Source organism: Brachypodium distachyon, chromosome 3 (assembly GCF_000005505.3).
Source record: "Brachypodium distachyon strain Bd21 chromosome 3, Brachypodium_distachyon_v3.0, whole genome shotgun sequence".
NCBI classification, from domain to species: domain Eukaryota; kingdom Viridiplantae; phylum Streptophyta; class Magnoliopsida; order Poales; family Poaceae; genus Brachypodium; species Brachypodium distachyon.
This window is the reverse complement of record NC_016133.3, coordinates 8862110-8876348: the sequence shown is the minus strand read 5'-3', so window position 1 is coordinate 8876348 and position 14239 is coordinate 8862110. Positions and strand designations below refer to the sequence as shown.

The 14239-nt window shown below is 42.3% G+C and overlaps 1 protein-coding gene and 1 long non-coding RNA gene across 2 annotated transcripts; both read left to right on the top strand.

The window, feature by feature from the left end:
- Positions 1–5212: 5212 nt before the first annotated feature.
- LOC100828710 (CLP protease regulatory subunit CLPX1, mitochondrial) lies at positions 5213–13929 on the top strand. Its single transcript, XM_010235848.3, has 15 exons — positions 5213–5777; positions 6059–6120; positions 6202–6302; positions 6541–6620; positions 7344–7394; positions 8294–8368; positions 8456–8533; positions 9388–9444; positions 10531–10601; positions 10701–10800; positions 10942–11046; positions 11616–11678; positions 11787–11909; positions 12747–12902; positions 13653–13929. Exons 1-15 carry the CDS (start codon positions 5325–5327, stop codon positions 13716–13718), a joined length of 1641 nt encoding a protein of 546 aa, XP_010234150.1. The 5' UTR covers positions 5213–5324; the 3' UTR covers positions 13719–13929.
- Positions 9452–10373, top strand: LOC112271539. The gene is made up of 2 exons (XR_002964633.1): positions 9452–9672; positions 9746–10373. It is a non-coding gene; the product is annotated as an uncharacterized LOC112271539 (long non-coding RNA).
- Positions 13930–14239: the final 310 nt, after the last annotated feature.

The window sequence follows — 14239 nt, the reverse complement described above, 5'->3', positions numbered from 1 at the left end:
TTTTCTCCTCTTCAAGAAGAAGCACTAGGTGTCCTGTTAGCAGCTGAAATCCTCTCTCACCACAAGCTAAGCAGATTACTGACAACCAGAGTTTGGCTTTGGCTTGTCAACGTTCAGACGTTGAGAATTTCCCCGGTCACTGGAGCATAAGAAACTGGCTCATTCAAATCACTGATATTCTCTCAAGACTTAATGCTAAGCCTGTGTTCACTCCTAGGGACAATTGTACCTTAGCTCATGACCTTGCCAGGAAAGCTAGAAGAAACAATTGCAGCTACCCCAAGGTCTCTTGTATTGCCCGCTGAGGCAAATCTATAATATTTCAAGCCCTGACAAGTTCAGGATTACATATGTACTCTATTGTTAAATAAAAAAGTTCCCCTTTTACAAAAAAAATTATATATGTAGATGCATCAAGTGCCAAAGGTCGGCATGATGATAGTTGTCGAAATTGAAAATGTTGTCACCGAAGATCTACGTAATACAATGTGTGAGTGGTTATATATGGATAAATATTCAAATAAATTGCTTATGTTATGTTGTCGACTGAACCATGATGATTAGTAGGAGAAAAAGCTGACCAATGGAGCTGAGGACCGCCATCCAAGTTGGATGCAAATGGCAATCCTACAATGCTGCTATTGAAGGCAAGACTCACAATTGCTAAAAAATAAAAGGAGACACCGTTAATAGGATGGATAAGATGGCGATAGATGACGGTGTTGTGCCCTCGAGTGAAGCGAGACAAAATGGAGGATATTTTTTTAAAATAATATGATTTTTTAATCATTTTCAAAAATAATACGTGTTTTCAAAAATTTCAAAAATAATACGGCCTCGGCCTCGCCCATGCCGAATGGGCTCAGTCGGCCTGGCCGAAGCCGATTAGGCCCAGTCGGCCTAGGCCAGGCCGACTGGAGGCAGACTGCCCAGAGTGGGCCCCCCGCAAGAGGCGGCCGGCCTGGCCCAGGCCGACTGAAGCCTAGTTGGCTTCGCCCAGGCCGACTGGAGCAGTCGGTTTCGGTCAGGCCGACTGCATGCAGTTGGTTTCGCCGAAGCCGATTGGGCTAATCAGCCTCGCCAAAGTTAGTTGGTTGCATGATCAATGCATACATGGCCGACGCCCAATTTTTGTCTCGAATCCTTGCGGTTTTTTGAACTAAAAGACTTGACAACTTGGATAAAGTAACATACATCGATAATGTGCTGGACAATTTTTGTGTCGATTCCTTGCGGGTTTTTTTAACCGAAAGACTTGACAACTTGGATAAATTAACATACATCGATAATGTGCTGGTTACGGAACCAAGGCATGACTAAATTAACATACATCGATAATACCGCAATTGGACAGAATTAAAGATATCAAATACAATTGAAACACAGTACAGGCACTACTGAGTCCACTTAGGCCATTTTTCGCTCGTATCGCCACGTTCTTCTGCAGCCTTTGCCACGGCGGCCCTTTCTCTTTGCCTCTCCCTTTCTGCCTCACGAGCATCCTTGCGCCTTCGTTCCTCCTCTTGCATCTCAAGCCCTTTCTCCCTATTTTTCCTTAGTGCTTCATCAAAGTAACGACATTGTTCCGCCCTATGCTCTTTCAGCTCTCTCTTTTGCTCCTCTTTCTCCTGGGCTGCAGCTTTTTCCGCACGCTCCTCCGCGTGGAAACGCTGCCATGCACTTCGGGACCTTGTTTTAATCTCTTCCAGTGCCCAATCCGGCATCTCCGTGTCAATCCAATGATACCACATGCATAGAGGCGGAGGAGACTACAAAATAGTCTAATCTTACAAATAAATCGAATATGACACACACAACATGTTTAAGCACACCTATATGTGCTTACCGGAGGCTTGTCGTACGGCGAAACCGGGACAGGTGGATCATGCTCATAGTTCGCACACATGAAAAACTTCATGCCCAGCTTATCTGAAAAATCTGTCACCTTCTTCACCTTGCATAGATTGCCGCACCAACACCTGAGATGTTCCACCCCCAGAGGCAACATCGCTTCTTTCATCTTCCTCGGCCTCTCGCCCTGGTCAGAGCAAGGCAAACTCATTGGGGGACACTGGAATATTGGAAAAAACAGTAGTGGAAAGGATGCTTGTATGACTACCGGAGATGAGGTATTTATAGGCTCTCAAACTCATTCTCCCGCCACCGTTTCCCGCCTGGTTTTCCTGCCACCGTTTCCCGCCTTGTTTTCCCGCCACCGTTTCTCGCCTGGTTCTCCCGCCACCGTTTCCCGCCTATTTGTATCTTCTGTAACTATAAAAAACCGTCCATGGTATTGAAGTGTAGTCTCACCATTTCGTCTGGGAAGATGTCGTCCGGCTTCCCAGATGATCGTAGATTTTGGTCAGGTATGTCCCGGAGGCTATTGTGGTTAGCCGGTGATTTCAAGGTAGACAATAGGATAGTTCCATACACACGTATCCTCATAAACATATACATTATATGATAAATACGTGAGAGATTAGGATTTACCCTTGAAGCGTGTGAACCCCAACCTCGAGCAGCCTCACATTCACCGGATGAGCACCACCACCACCTCCAAACTCCTCCAAACCACCACCATTGCTCCAACTTTGCACAACAATATTAGCTCTATATGGCCTATGAAAACAGTAGATCGAGGTGTCTTTGGGTGCCAACTAGGTAGGGGATGCGATTTTGTGGGTTAAATGAGATCAAAGTGCACTAATTTGGGCTAGAAAATGGGAGCATTTGAGGAGAAAATGAAGAACAGAAGAAGAATGAGGAGGAAGAAGGAGGGGGGCACGAGCGGACGGGCGGCTGTGTCTGGCTGGCTCGGGCACGGGAGGAAAGATGGGAAAGGAGGAAGGGAAAGGAAAAAAGAAAAGGAAGAGAGGGCCTGCGTCCCACCCAGCCCCTTTCGGCCACGGTGAGGCCGACTGGCCAGCCCCTTTTGGCCACGGCTAGGCCGACTGGCCAGTCGGGCCCGGTGTAGCCGACTGGGCTCTTTTGGCCTGGGCCAGGCCGACTGCCTTGTATGGGCCCCATGATCTGCGCAGCCGGCCTGTAGTCGGCCTGGGCCAGGCCGACTGGGCCTAATCGGCTTCGGCCAGGCTGACTGGGCCCATTCGGCCTAGGCGAGGCCGATGCCGTATTATTTTTGAAATTTTTGAAAAACGCGTATTATTTTTGAAAATGATTAAAAAATCGTATTATTTAATTTTTTTTGGCCAAAATGGATGACAAGCCTTAAAAAAGGTACTCCTTCTGTCTTGGATGACAAGTCACTTGTTTCCGGACGAAGAGAGTAATTGAAAAGCCACCGTCACTCTATAGCAAGGGAAGGTCAAGGAGAAAATAAAAGTATCTATGTAAACTAAATAAATTTTTTTAAGGGAAAAGGCTTCTATTACGATAAAATGTTCCGGGAATTACAGTGATTTGCCGGCTTGTACAAACCAAAATCCAGCAAAGAGTTCAAAAGAAAACCAGAGCCCCTGTTTCTACCCAATTGAGCTAGATTATGCGCAGTAACATTTGCAGCTCGTGCAACCTTAAGCACCTTAAACTCGGTCATGATTTGCTCCATTCAGGCCTGAGATCACAGTGTGACAGTCGCTCTCAAGGATAACCTTCATGTTAGCACTCCTTCCGATACTAGATATTAAGTATGTAAACTAAATATTAAGTATTGGGGAGTACTAGAAATGATACTAGAGACAGGGCCGTCTCCAGGATTTGGGGGCCCTGGAGCGAAATTGAAAATTTTGTTCTAAAATTGGAACTACTTCATATAACTAAAACATAGTTTCATTTACTTATATAACTTCACGATTATTATATGCCTTATTTCACACAACATCTAAAAATATAGCAAAAATGTAATGGCAGTATACTAGTATTGGAGCAATAAACTGACCTCATGTTCTACTGAAAAGCATCATCCGTCTAGTGTTTTTTTTAAATGAAATCTGCAATCATATCTTCATAACCAATCTTCTCTAAGGCTTCAGTTTCAAGTGCTATTGTCGCAATCCACTGAGTCTTTCTTGCGTCATAGTAGAATGCAAATAAGATTTCGACAACTTCAATTTCAGTGCCCACGACAGTATCTACAGTGTTTCCATGTCCACCAACACCTTCATCTGCATTTTCAGCGACCATGACAGTATCTGCAACTTCATTTTCAGAAATAATTTCAGACTCTAATCAAGAGCACCCTTTTGAGACAGAGCTGCTGCTTCTAGTCTTTGTTTCTTCTTACGTTTTTAAGCCCTGTTTCTATTTCTAGAACTCATAATTCTCCTTGTATACCAAAAAAAAATAGTCTAAATAAATTCAAACATGAAACATCATGTGAATTATAGGTTTATCAATACAATAGAATTATAGAAGAGGATCAGGTCTGACCGAACCTGAAATTAGGAATTTAGGACCAAAGCAATCCTGAGGAGGGCTTGGCCATGGGAGTCTGTAGATCAAAGATCAAAGCCAGCAGCAGGGGGCAGCAGCAGGGTGATTGCCGCCGGCGCCGATCACGTGCAGGAGGAGGTGGGAATCACGCTGGGAAGAAACGTTAATGAAGCACAGAAGCAGCATGGTGATTGCCCGCAGGCGAGTCGAGCGCGGCGATGGAGGAAAGGAGGAGCCGAGGAGTCGATCGAGTAGCCCAGGAGTCCATGACGCTTCGCTTTTCCCGTGCGTAATTAGATTATGAGTGATTCATTTTTGGTTAATAGCATAACTAACCCCAGGTGGCCCCATGATTTTGGGGGCCCTGAGCGGTCGTGCACCTCGCGCACCCTCATCGACGGCCCTGACTAGAGAAGTACTCCTTCCGATCCTAAATTGTTATCGAAATATTACACGTATCTAGACGTTTTTTAAGAATAGATATATTCATATTTGAGCAAATTTGAATCAAGAATTTAGGTTCAGACGGAGTACTTAATTTATTCTGAAAAACTCTTGCATGTCATTTTCTTCTGACCGTAGTAATATAAATATCATCTTTTGTGCTACTCCGTAATATATTTGTTTTTCCGTACTCCTAAATTTTATTCTCGAGAGAACACGACAGACGACACCAGAATTCGTTCCGTGCCATCGTAACACTTGCCATGTTGACCCTGTGTGCATTTTGCGGAAGCAGCCAAGGAAATTGATAAGATACCAGCCCCACAAGCAAGAAACACTCTGCTGACTGCTCTCTTTCTCTCCAGGAGGGCCACCTCAAGCTGCTCCCCACGGATATTTCCTCCCAACGCAACACCTCTCCTTGCTTGCGTGCGCCCCCGCCCCGCACGAAACCCCTCCACACCTGCTCCTCCCTCTGTCCACGCGCCATGTCTGCCGCCGTCCGTTCGCGCGCCGCCGCCACCGCGGCGATCTCAGCCGTTCGCCGCATCCACGCGGGCCGCGCCGCCTTGGAGCAGCAGAACCAGAGCCCCGCCTATCGCCGCCCGTGGGCCTACTTCCGCCGCCGGCAGCAGCAGCCGCCGCCGTTGCCTCTCGCTGCCCCCGCTTTCCAGGATGCCCAAGCTGACCGTGGAGCCGGCGCCTCGGACGGAGGAGGGGAGCCTCCGGAGATCTGGCGCCAGCCTGGGGAGGCGCCTGGTGCGCGTACCGGCGCCGTCGGGAGAATCGATGTGGTTAGGGTTGCGGCCGGTGATGGGAAGGATGGGGATGATTCCGGTGCCGGGTGGGGCGGTTCTAACTTGGGACGACAGTTCCCCACGCCCAAGGAGATTTGCCGTGGGCTCGACAAGTTCGTCATCGGTCAGGAGCGCGCCAAGAAGGTGAAGTTTGGGAAAAACTCTTAAAACGAATTTTTGGCAGTCTCCTCCTCACTGGAGCTGTCTGCTATGTATCGATCGTTACTTTTTAATGCTAGTTTGGTAACATGAATTACTTAGCAGCTTCACCAACTTGTGTTGAGCATTTCTTAGTTTTGTAGCGTGGACTCCTGGAGGTTGAGTTATTACACATGCTTATCATTGTCTCAATGGTATAGTAATGACCATTGCTTGTTTTGTCAGGTAACTTATCATTATAAAGGGTTTGTTTTGTCTTTTGGCAGGTGCTGTCCGTAGCAGTTTATAATCACTACAAGAGGATATCTTGTGAGTCATTTTCCAGCCGGTAGGTGTTCTATAAATATTATTTTTGTGATAGTTGATATGTACCATCAGCTGTGTATTGGACTCAAGATGTGGACTGCAGGTCTGCTGGAGATTCTAGCGAAAGTGATACTTGCACAAGTGATACTGACATGGTAGAGCTTGAGAAAAGCAACATTCTTGTGATGGGTCCGACAGGCTCGGGTACATGTTCTGATCATTGAGTATGTTAAAGCTGTATGGTACAACTATTTGAATCACACAATGCAAACAGGAATCTCCATCCGATTTCAACCTTACAATGAATTTATTTGTTAAACTTTCTTTTGTCTCCATTTTCCAATGGTCACGCTAGCTATTTATGTCCTGAATATGATGTCTATAGATCTCCGTATATTATGAACGTTTTACTTATATTTTTCTAAATCTTTCCCAAAGTCAGGGAAAACATTGCTGGCAAAAACACTTGCGAGATTTGTCAATGTGCCATTTGTTATAGCCGATGCAACAACTCTCACTCAGGTTAGTTGAATGGTGTTATTTGTTAATCCGCTCATTTCATATTTAGCTACTGTTTAATCATTTTTTAACATTCCCGTGAAAAATAGAAAGGCAGTGTGAGTCAAAGCTTCCATTTTGAAGCTAATACCCTGTCTTTACCGTGAGAATAGTATTCTTGAGGTTTCAAACACACAAGTACACTACAGTGAAAAAATTGTACTCCCTCCGTCCAACAAAAGATGTCTCAAGTTTGTCAAAATTTGGATGTATCTAGACATGACTTAGTGTATAGATAAATTCAAATTTAGTCAAAGTTGAGACATTCTTTGTTGGACAGAGGAAGTAGATGGAATGTTGTCCATGTATCTGTGAGACATGGTCCCTTTTTCTTTTATTGTATTTTTTTAGAATCAGTTCTGCAATTTTTTAATGGTTCTTGACATCGAGTCACTATAAATGCTACAATTTTTTCATGGTAGCAGTTGTGCAATACCTCTGATCAAGTAAGATGAATCCTGCCAATATAATACATTTATTGAGTAGCACATTACGGCATCTATGCTCTTCCGTAAACTAAATTGCACAAATCTTAAAGCGAAAGTATTAGGGCATCTGTATTGTTTTACATGCCAGTGATGACGCACAGCCTCTTAAGCTCGATTTTTGTGCAAGAAAGTGATACACTACCTGTGTCGGTGCTCAGTAGTTCACCTTTTATTTTAACTATTTTTCTCTGTTTTGTAGGCTGGATATGTTGGTGAGGATGTTGAATCTATTCTGTATAAGCTCCTAGCGGTACTACTCAATTCCTGTGTTATGACAGTAGAATTTGTAGCCCTTTTCAATTTTTGCTGTATTCTCATAACGATTTTTTATATTGAAAACCTTTTCACTTTTTCTATTTTGCCCATGCAACTTGTTAACACAGTAATAGCTGATATGCAGGTGGTTCTATAATTTACTAAAAAATAGAGTTTGTGTCCCTATAAAAGTAAAATATGGTAAGCAGCTATGCATATAAATCTGTCTCTCTGGCTGAGCACATGTGCAGTATGGGAAGAGTTAGTACACATCATTAAATCCACTGCATATGACCTTCGTATTTGCCTCCCAGCCACAATCTCTCTAGGATGTGATGAAAACTAGAGAAGGCAGAGTGACCATGAGGTCCTTCTTGCCCTTTAAATTGAAAGTAAGATGGAATTTTGGAGAAAGGCTGTTTCTACATTGTAACCTTGACAAACATAATTGGAACAGATGATATGTAAATAGCACCTGTCTGGAATGACCTATTAATCTATTATGTTATTCTAACCCACAGATAGAGAGCTCATCATTCTTTAATTTTGCTGGCAGGGTATGTTATGACTTAGAGCTTGTGTCTTAGCTGACAAACTGTCACTATGTGACCAAAACTAATTTGTTGCCCATCTTAACCTTGTGCGTGTAATGTACTTGTTCACGAATTTAGGTATGAACTTGGGCGATCTTGATAAAGGACTGTTTGAAAAAGTGTAGCTACTACTAGAACATATAATACATTTTAAGTAATATATTTGAGGGTATAAGGATCTTGTTGGAGAAAGTATGGCAAGATCTTAAAATTTCTGTATGTCATTGCTGCTTCTAGTACAACATACATTCTTCAAAATTTGCATTGAGCACTTATCTTACCCTTGTCTTTTGGACCCTAGGCTGCTGATTTTGACATAGCTGCTGCTCAGCAAGGGATTGTTTACATTGATGAAGTTGATAAAATAACAAAGAAGGTACTTATATGAAAATGATGAGTACACATGAGTTGTGCATTTATCATATATTTTTATTCTGGAATGTGAAGTTCCATTGCCTTGCAGGCTGAAAGTATGAACCTTAGTAGAGATGTCTCGGGTGAAGGTGTTCAACAAGCACTGTTAAAAATGCTTGAGGGAACGGTGAGCTTGCCAACTTTTGAAGCAATCCATTTATCATTTGTCATGCGCCACATTGCCAGTATCTGCACGAGAAATGGTTAGGATAGTTGTTAGTTTGCTGCCACGGAGTCTTGTTTCAAATGGATCGCCATCATACAATATGAATGGCACATTTTTGTTTTGTGTGTCTGTGTGAAATTGTTTGCTGACATGTTTCGCCAGCAATATAGGATTTAAGTTTTGTTGTAATTATGGTCACTGCATAATATTTTATGTTTTGTGATCATTAAATAACTATGTTCTTCATATTCTATTCACAACTCATTACCTCCCCCTTTCTTCTGTACATGAATTTGTGCACATTGTGTTCCCAAAAAATTATTTGTGTCTGACCAGCACAAAAATGTTACTTAGATCGTTATAAATCATGGGTTACTTAGTCGTAATAAACTAATTCGAACAAAGTCATCAGAGAATCAGAGGTCAATCTTACGGATTCTTGTATGCAACCTTCTTAATTTTCACGCGTTATTGTACTAGGATACTGATGATGGCATTTCCATTGTTCAGCATCGATTAGTCTATGTAGTTTGGCACAATCATTGCTGGAATAAGCTTTACAAGTTCATGGTGATTTCTATCTTATGAAATTCATGTGTACAGATTGATCTCCTAAAGTCAAAGGTTTTGCCATGTTAGATTTTTGTGATACACTACCCTTGAACTTTATAGATTGATCTCCTCATGATATTAAGGTTTTTCCATGTTAGATGTTTGTGGTACACTACCTTGAATGTCAGAATGTCAAGTATTAAGGATGCACGATAACCTAACTGCTTACTGATCTTACAATTGTTTTTGTACTGTCAAGATAGGTTGTTAGTGTTCCTGAGAAAGGGGCTAGAAGGCATCCAAGGGGTGACAATATCCAGGTACCTTATGTGCCAAACTTGTTCTTCTGCTGTTCGGTATTTGTTCTTTTAGGGGAAATTGTTAACATGGCACTATTTCTTTCTCACTTTCCACACAAACCAATTCCGCCCACCACTTGTCTCAAGAGTAGCAGGCAACATTTTGATGTATTTCCTCGTCCCACCATCCACATGGGGTCTCCTGTCTACACTGGCCAGCTTGTCTCTTTTCGTCTTTGGCAGTATCCGGTAGGGTATTGATATGTTTGTAGTGGTGAAATGATACTACAGCAGACATGTTGACGGCAGGAAATGGCTCCAGGGCATGGTGGATATGGCTGTGTGGGGCGATAAAAAGGACAGCTTGTGTTGGGCCAGCTCCTTGTCAGCATGCGTCCTGGATCTGGCTAGGACATGCCTAGCTCATGAGCTCATCGTCATGGTCTTGGCTTCTGCAGGGCTGTTTCAGGGTGGCACATATATGGGGCCTGCCACCTCCATGCCTCATGCCTGGGTGCTCAGTAATCTGCTTGGAAAACTCCAAAATGCTATGTTCTGTGCCCAGGAGGGGCGGGGCGGATCTCCCCTATGTGAACCTCCACCGCGGAACAAGCCTCCAGCTGGAAGCACATACCTGAGAATCGGTAGTCGGAGAATCAGTAGCTTGCAAATCAATTTTATGTTATGCGATGCTCATAACGGGGGTATTTGGGAGAGCTCCACTTCGCCTCAACTCCACTCCACCTCTAAACTCCAGAATTGTAAAAACAATGCTTGGATAACATGTCAGCTCCAGATTCGTGTTATGGATGGCTTGTTGTGAGAAAACCATAATACCCCTGTTTTTGTAACCTACTAATCACTTGGCAAGCAAACAGTCTTGACCGACTGTTTGTAGCTCTGAAACAAAAACAAAAGAGAGAAATGAAGACTGCATTTTGTTCCCTTTAGATGTTTTATGTTAACCATAACATCTAGTTGTACCTAAACATACGTGTGACTGAGCCAGCTGGTTGTTGCATAACATGCACTTGCGTTCACTGTCTCGAAATAAGCCTACCACAAACTTCTTCAATATGGTTTGATGTTATTTTGTATGTGTCGCAGATTGATACGAAGAACATCCTCTTCATTTGCGGTGGTGCTTTTGTGGACTTGGAGAAGACTATTTCCGAAAGGTTTGTACATAAAGTCATAAACTGTCGTTTATGTTCCACAGTTTTCCATAAGATGCCACAAGTTTTGCTTACTTTAGGCTTTCCATGTATCTTTTCTAGGAGACATGATTCTTCAATTGGTTTCCAGGCACCAGTTCGTTCTAATATGCGGACTGGTAGTGTTATAAATGCTGAGATCACATCTACATTGCTGGAAACTGTGAGTGAAAACCAAGTGACTTTTATTTAGCTTCCTATGTTAATGACCAACTGGTAGAATATATCTTCTTGTTTTTGTTCTGCATCATATTTTTAACCCTTTTGAATGTTTTAAGTTCTTATTTGGAATACATTTCTGCAGGTTGAAAGTGGTGATCTGATTGCATATGGATTAATCCCAGAGTTTGTTGGCAGATTTCCAGTTCTTGTTAGTCTATCTTCCCTTAGTGAAGATCAACTTGTTGAGGTAAGTTGTATCTCATACATAGGCTCACTTTTGGTTGTTTCTATTTATGAGACCTATGTTGCTTCAATTTATTTGGTTCTAAAGCAGGTCCTATATTTTTACTTGGTACCTCAGCTGCACACTTTATTGCAATTATGCATGAGTTATTTTAGCTATATATTGTTCCTGCAAATTTTGCCTTCATTTCTTGTTACTCCCTCCGACCCATATTACTTGTCTCAAATTTGCCCAAATATGGATGTATCTATGTTTAAAAAGCGTCTAGATATATGTAATATTATGACAAGTAATATGGGTCGGAGGGAGTATTACAATTAATTCTGCCCTACAAGTTGGATCAGACATACCATCATCTGAAACAAATCAGTTACATAGTATGATTGTACCAAGCAAATATGACCGTTGGACACTACTGTCGTTGGATGATAGGCTTATGGATTATACTACCATCTTTCAGGGTGTATTGCCACTAATCACAAAATCGACATTTCATATGTTTCGTTAAACAGTCCTGGTTCCTAGATTGTTGGCTTATGTTCATCTTGCCTGATACTATGCACTCTCTGCAGGTTCTTACAAAACCAAAGAACGCTCTTGGTAGGCAGTACACAAAGTTATTTGAAATGAATGATGTAAGTGAAAATGATGTAATAAATTTTGAAGCATGCCTATGGGCATAATGTCACGAAACCAAAGAACCGTCTTAAACAAGTTTATTGTGTTGTGTTGTTTGATTGTAGGTGAAGTTGCATTTTACAGAAAAGGCTTTACGGCTTATTTCCAAGAGAGCAATCTCTAAGAATACTGGGGCTCGTGGTCTAAGGTCAATATTGGAGAGTGTATTGACTGAAGCAATGTATGAGGTACTCCATCAATTTGGATGTTTTATGATTTTACGCAATCTCAATTTGAAGAAGCATTATGGCACCTCTGAGTTGGTAATGTATAACAAGTATCGGTATCTTTTGATTCTAGCTTTCCGAAGTTTCTCAACTGTTGAGTCTAAAAACAGATGTCTGGCTCTCAGCTTCAATAAGAGAATCAAGTATCAACATGTGGTTTTGGGCACAAATCAAATAACAGGCACTGTTTAGTTTGTAATATTAATGAAAATCTTCACAGTTGTGCAGCCATACCCCAAAACTTATGGTGTGTCCATGGCCCCAAATATACAGAAATTTGTTTTAGTGAAGGCAGAAATAAATGTTAAACCGTCAAATTAGATGACCGTAGCTGTGTTGAATTACACTTTTGGTTGTAGACCTGTACCAATATGCTGTTTGACTACCTGAACATGTATTTAGCCTTATTTTACCAAAAGTCCTGGAGAATGAATTTTGTGCTCCTGGAATTATAGAAAGAATATTTTTCATCTATATTTTTTGTAGTGCAAAAGTTCTAAATGTGCATGGCGCAAAAATGTGTACTAGGAAAAATATATGTGCCAAAATAGCCAATTTTTGCACTGTACAAAGAATAAGCAAGGGACTGATGATTAGCATAGCAACTTTATGTATATGAAAGACGTTTTTAAGTACATAACTGGGAATGTTTTCATTTTCTTTTTGCTAGTATACATCATTGTACAGGGTACTTCTGTAAGTTTTCAGCAGGGAGCATATGTTCCTGTTGCTCCTTTGTCATGTCACTATTCACAAATCCTGTTACTTTAACCATCCTAATGAAAATGTTCCTTGCAGATTCCAGAAATCCGAACTGGAAAAGACAAAATAGATGCTGTTGTTGTTGATGAAGAATCTATTGGATCTTCGAATCAGCACGGTTTTGGAGCTAAAATTCTTTCTGGTGAAGGAGCATTGGACCTCTACCTGGACAAACATAGTAAAGAATCGACGGTACGTTACATTATCATTTTGTACACTGCTGCCAACCTCCTGTTGGATCCTTAGTTGAATGAAAGGAAAGTAGCCTCACAATCCGCTTTTGCGCACTTTTGGCTATTTGGTACGTCTCAAAATGATTTCCACATCAGCCAGGGACAAGTTAAGAGTTAACCATAACATGTTGACCCTAGCTCGTCTTTTGGCACTAACCCCTATACATTGTACATCACGGTTTTAGTATATTTCGTATACTTCCCACAGCCTCTCATCAGAAAGAAAGTGTGCACCTATATCTCCTGTTAGCCGTCACCTTAACCGAAAGTTGGTGAAGAAGGTGTATGTGCCTCTTGTCTATGGTAAGACGCATCATGGTACAGCAGTCCGACATCCAGAAGGGGCTTGACTTCATTAGAAAATGCGCTGAAAGCAACATAGTGGTGGACGTATTGTAAAAATTCTAGGACAAGAAATTCCCAGCCATCGCTAGCCTGAGCCATGTTACCAAAGAATGGTTTCTCCAACAATATGATGATAGATCCCTTACTAGGTAGTGGTCACAAACCCGTAGCCCATTTCCTTATATCACATTTTGGCATAATTATTCATTTTCCAAATTGAGATACAACTAGGCATGCATCTTTAGGTGTGCAAGTTGATATGGACAAATAGGATAACCATCGTCAATTTTCTTGTATGGGTGAGAAACACTAATCAACTGAATCACCAGTTTATATGTCCCTAAAGATGCCTGTTTTGTTGCAGCTACCACAGTCAAATGGAGAACCTGAGGTTGATGCCGAAACTCCTTCCAGAGTGGCCAACATGTAGTGCCCCTCACAACAGCAACTATGTATATAACTTGTTGTCGTCCGTGTAACTTTAGCCAATTCAAATGTAAATCAATGCCCAAATTCATCTATGTATGAGGCTCATTCGTCCGTTCTGGGGGGACGTAACTTGTCATGGCTAATTGGCACCGTTTGTCTCCTGTTCCACCGCATTCAGGAAAAAGTGAAGAGGCGGAGCTTTTTGTCATGCATTTCTTTGTGCCGTCCCTCGCCTCAAAGCTGTCAAAGTAACGAAATAATGGCAGAAATAATATCAGCAGAACTTCAAAATAATGGCACTAATCAACATGGATCCGTGTTTTGGTTGATTGAAACGGGTTGCGGTATATACCAACCCGCCAAACATCATTAAGGGCTTCCTGCATGGGCCTTGGCCTGCAGCTGAACCGGATCGGTTTGGTTTCCTGCACGGGCCTTGGCCTGCACCTGGGCCCGCACCTGAACGCTGCATCCCGGCAAAAAACCGCCTCGAGCCACGGGCGTTTTTCTGCTGCACTGCCT

Excerpts from the sequence above, each read along its gene's own strand:
- LOC100828710 (XM_010235848.3), top strand. The coding sequence starts at position 5,325 with ATGTCTGCCGCCGTCCGTTCGCGCGCCGCCGCCACCGCGGCGATCTCA. Across the intron at positions 11,047-11,615 it reads GTGAAGATCAACTTGTTGAG|GTTCTTACAAAACCAAAGAA; the intron begins GTAAGTTGTATC and ends CACTCTCTGCAG. Across the intron at positions 11,910-12,746 it reads TGACTGAAGCAATGTATGAG|ATTCCAGAAATCCGAACTGG; the intron begins GTACTCCATCAA and ends TGTTCCTTGCAG.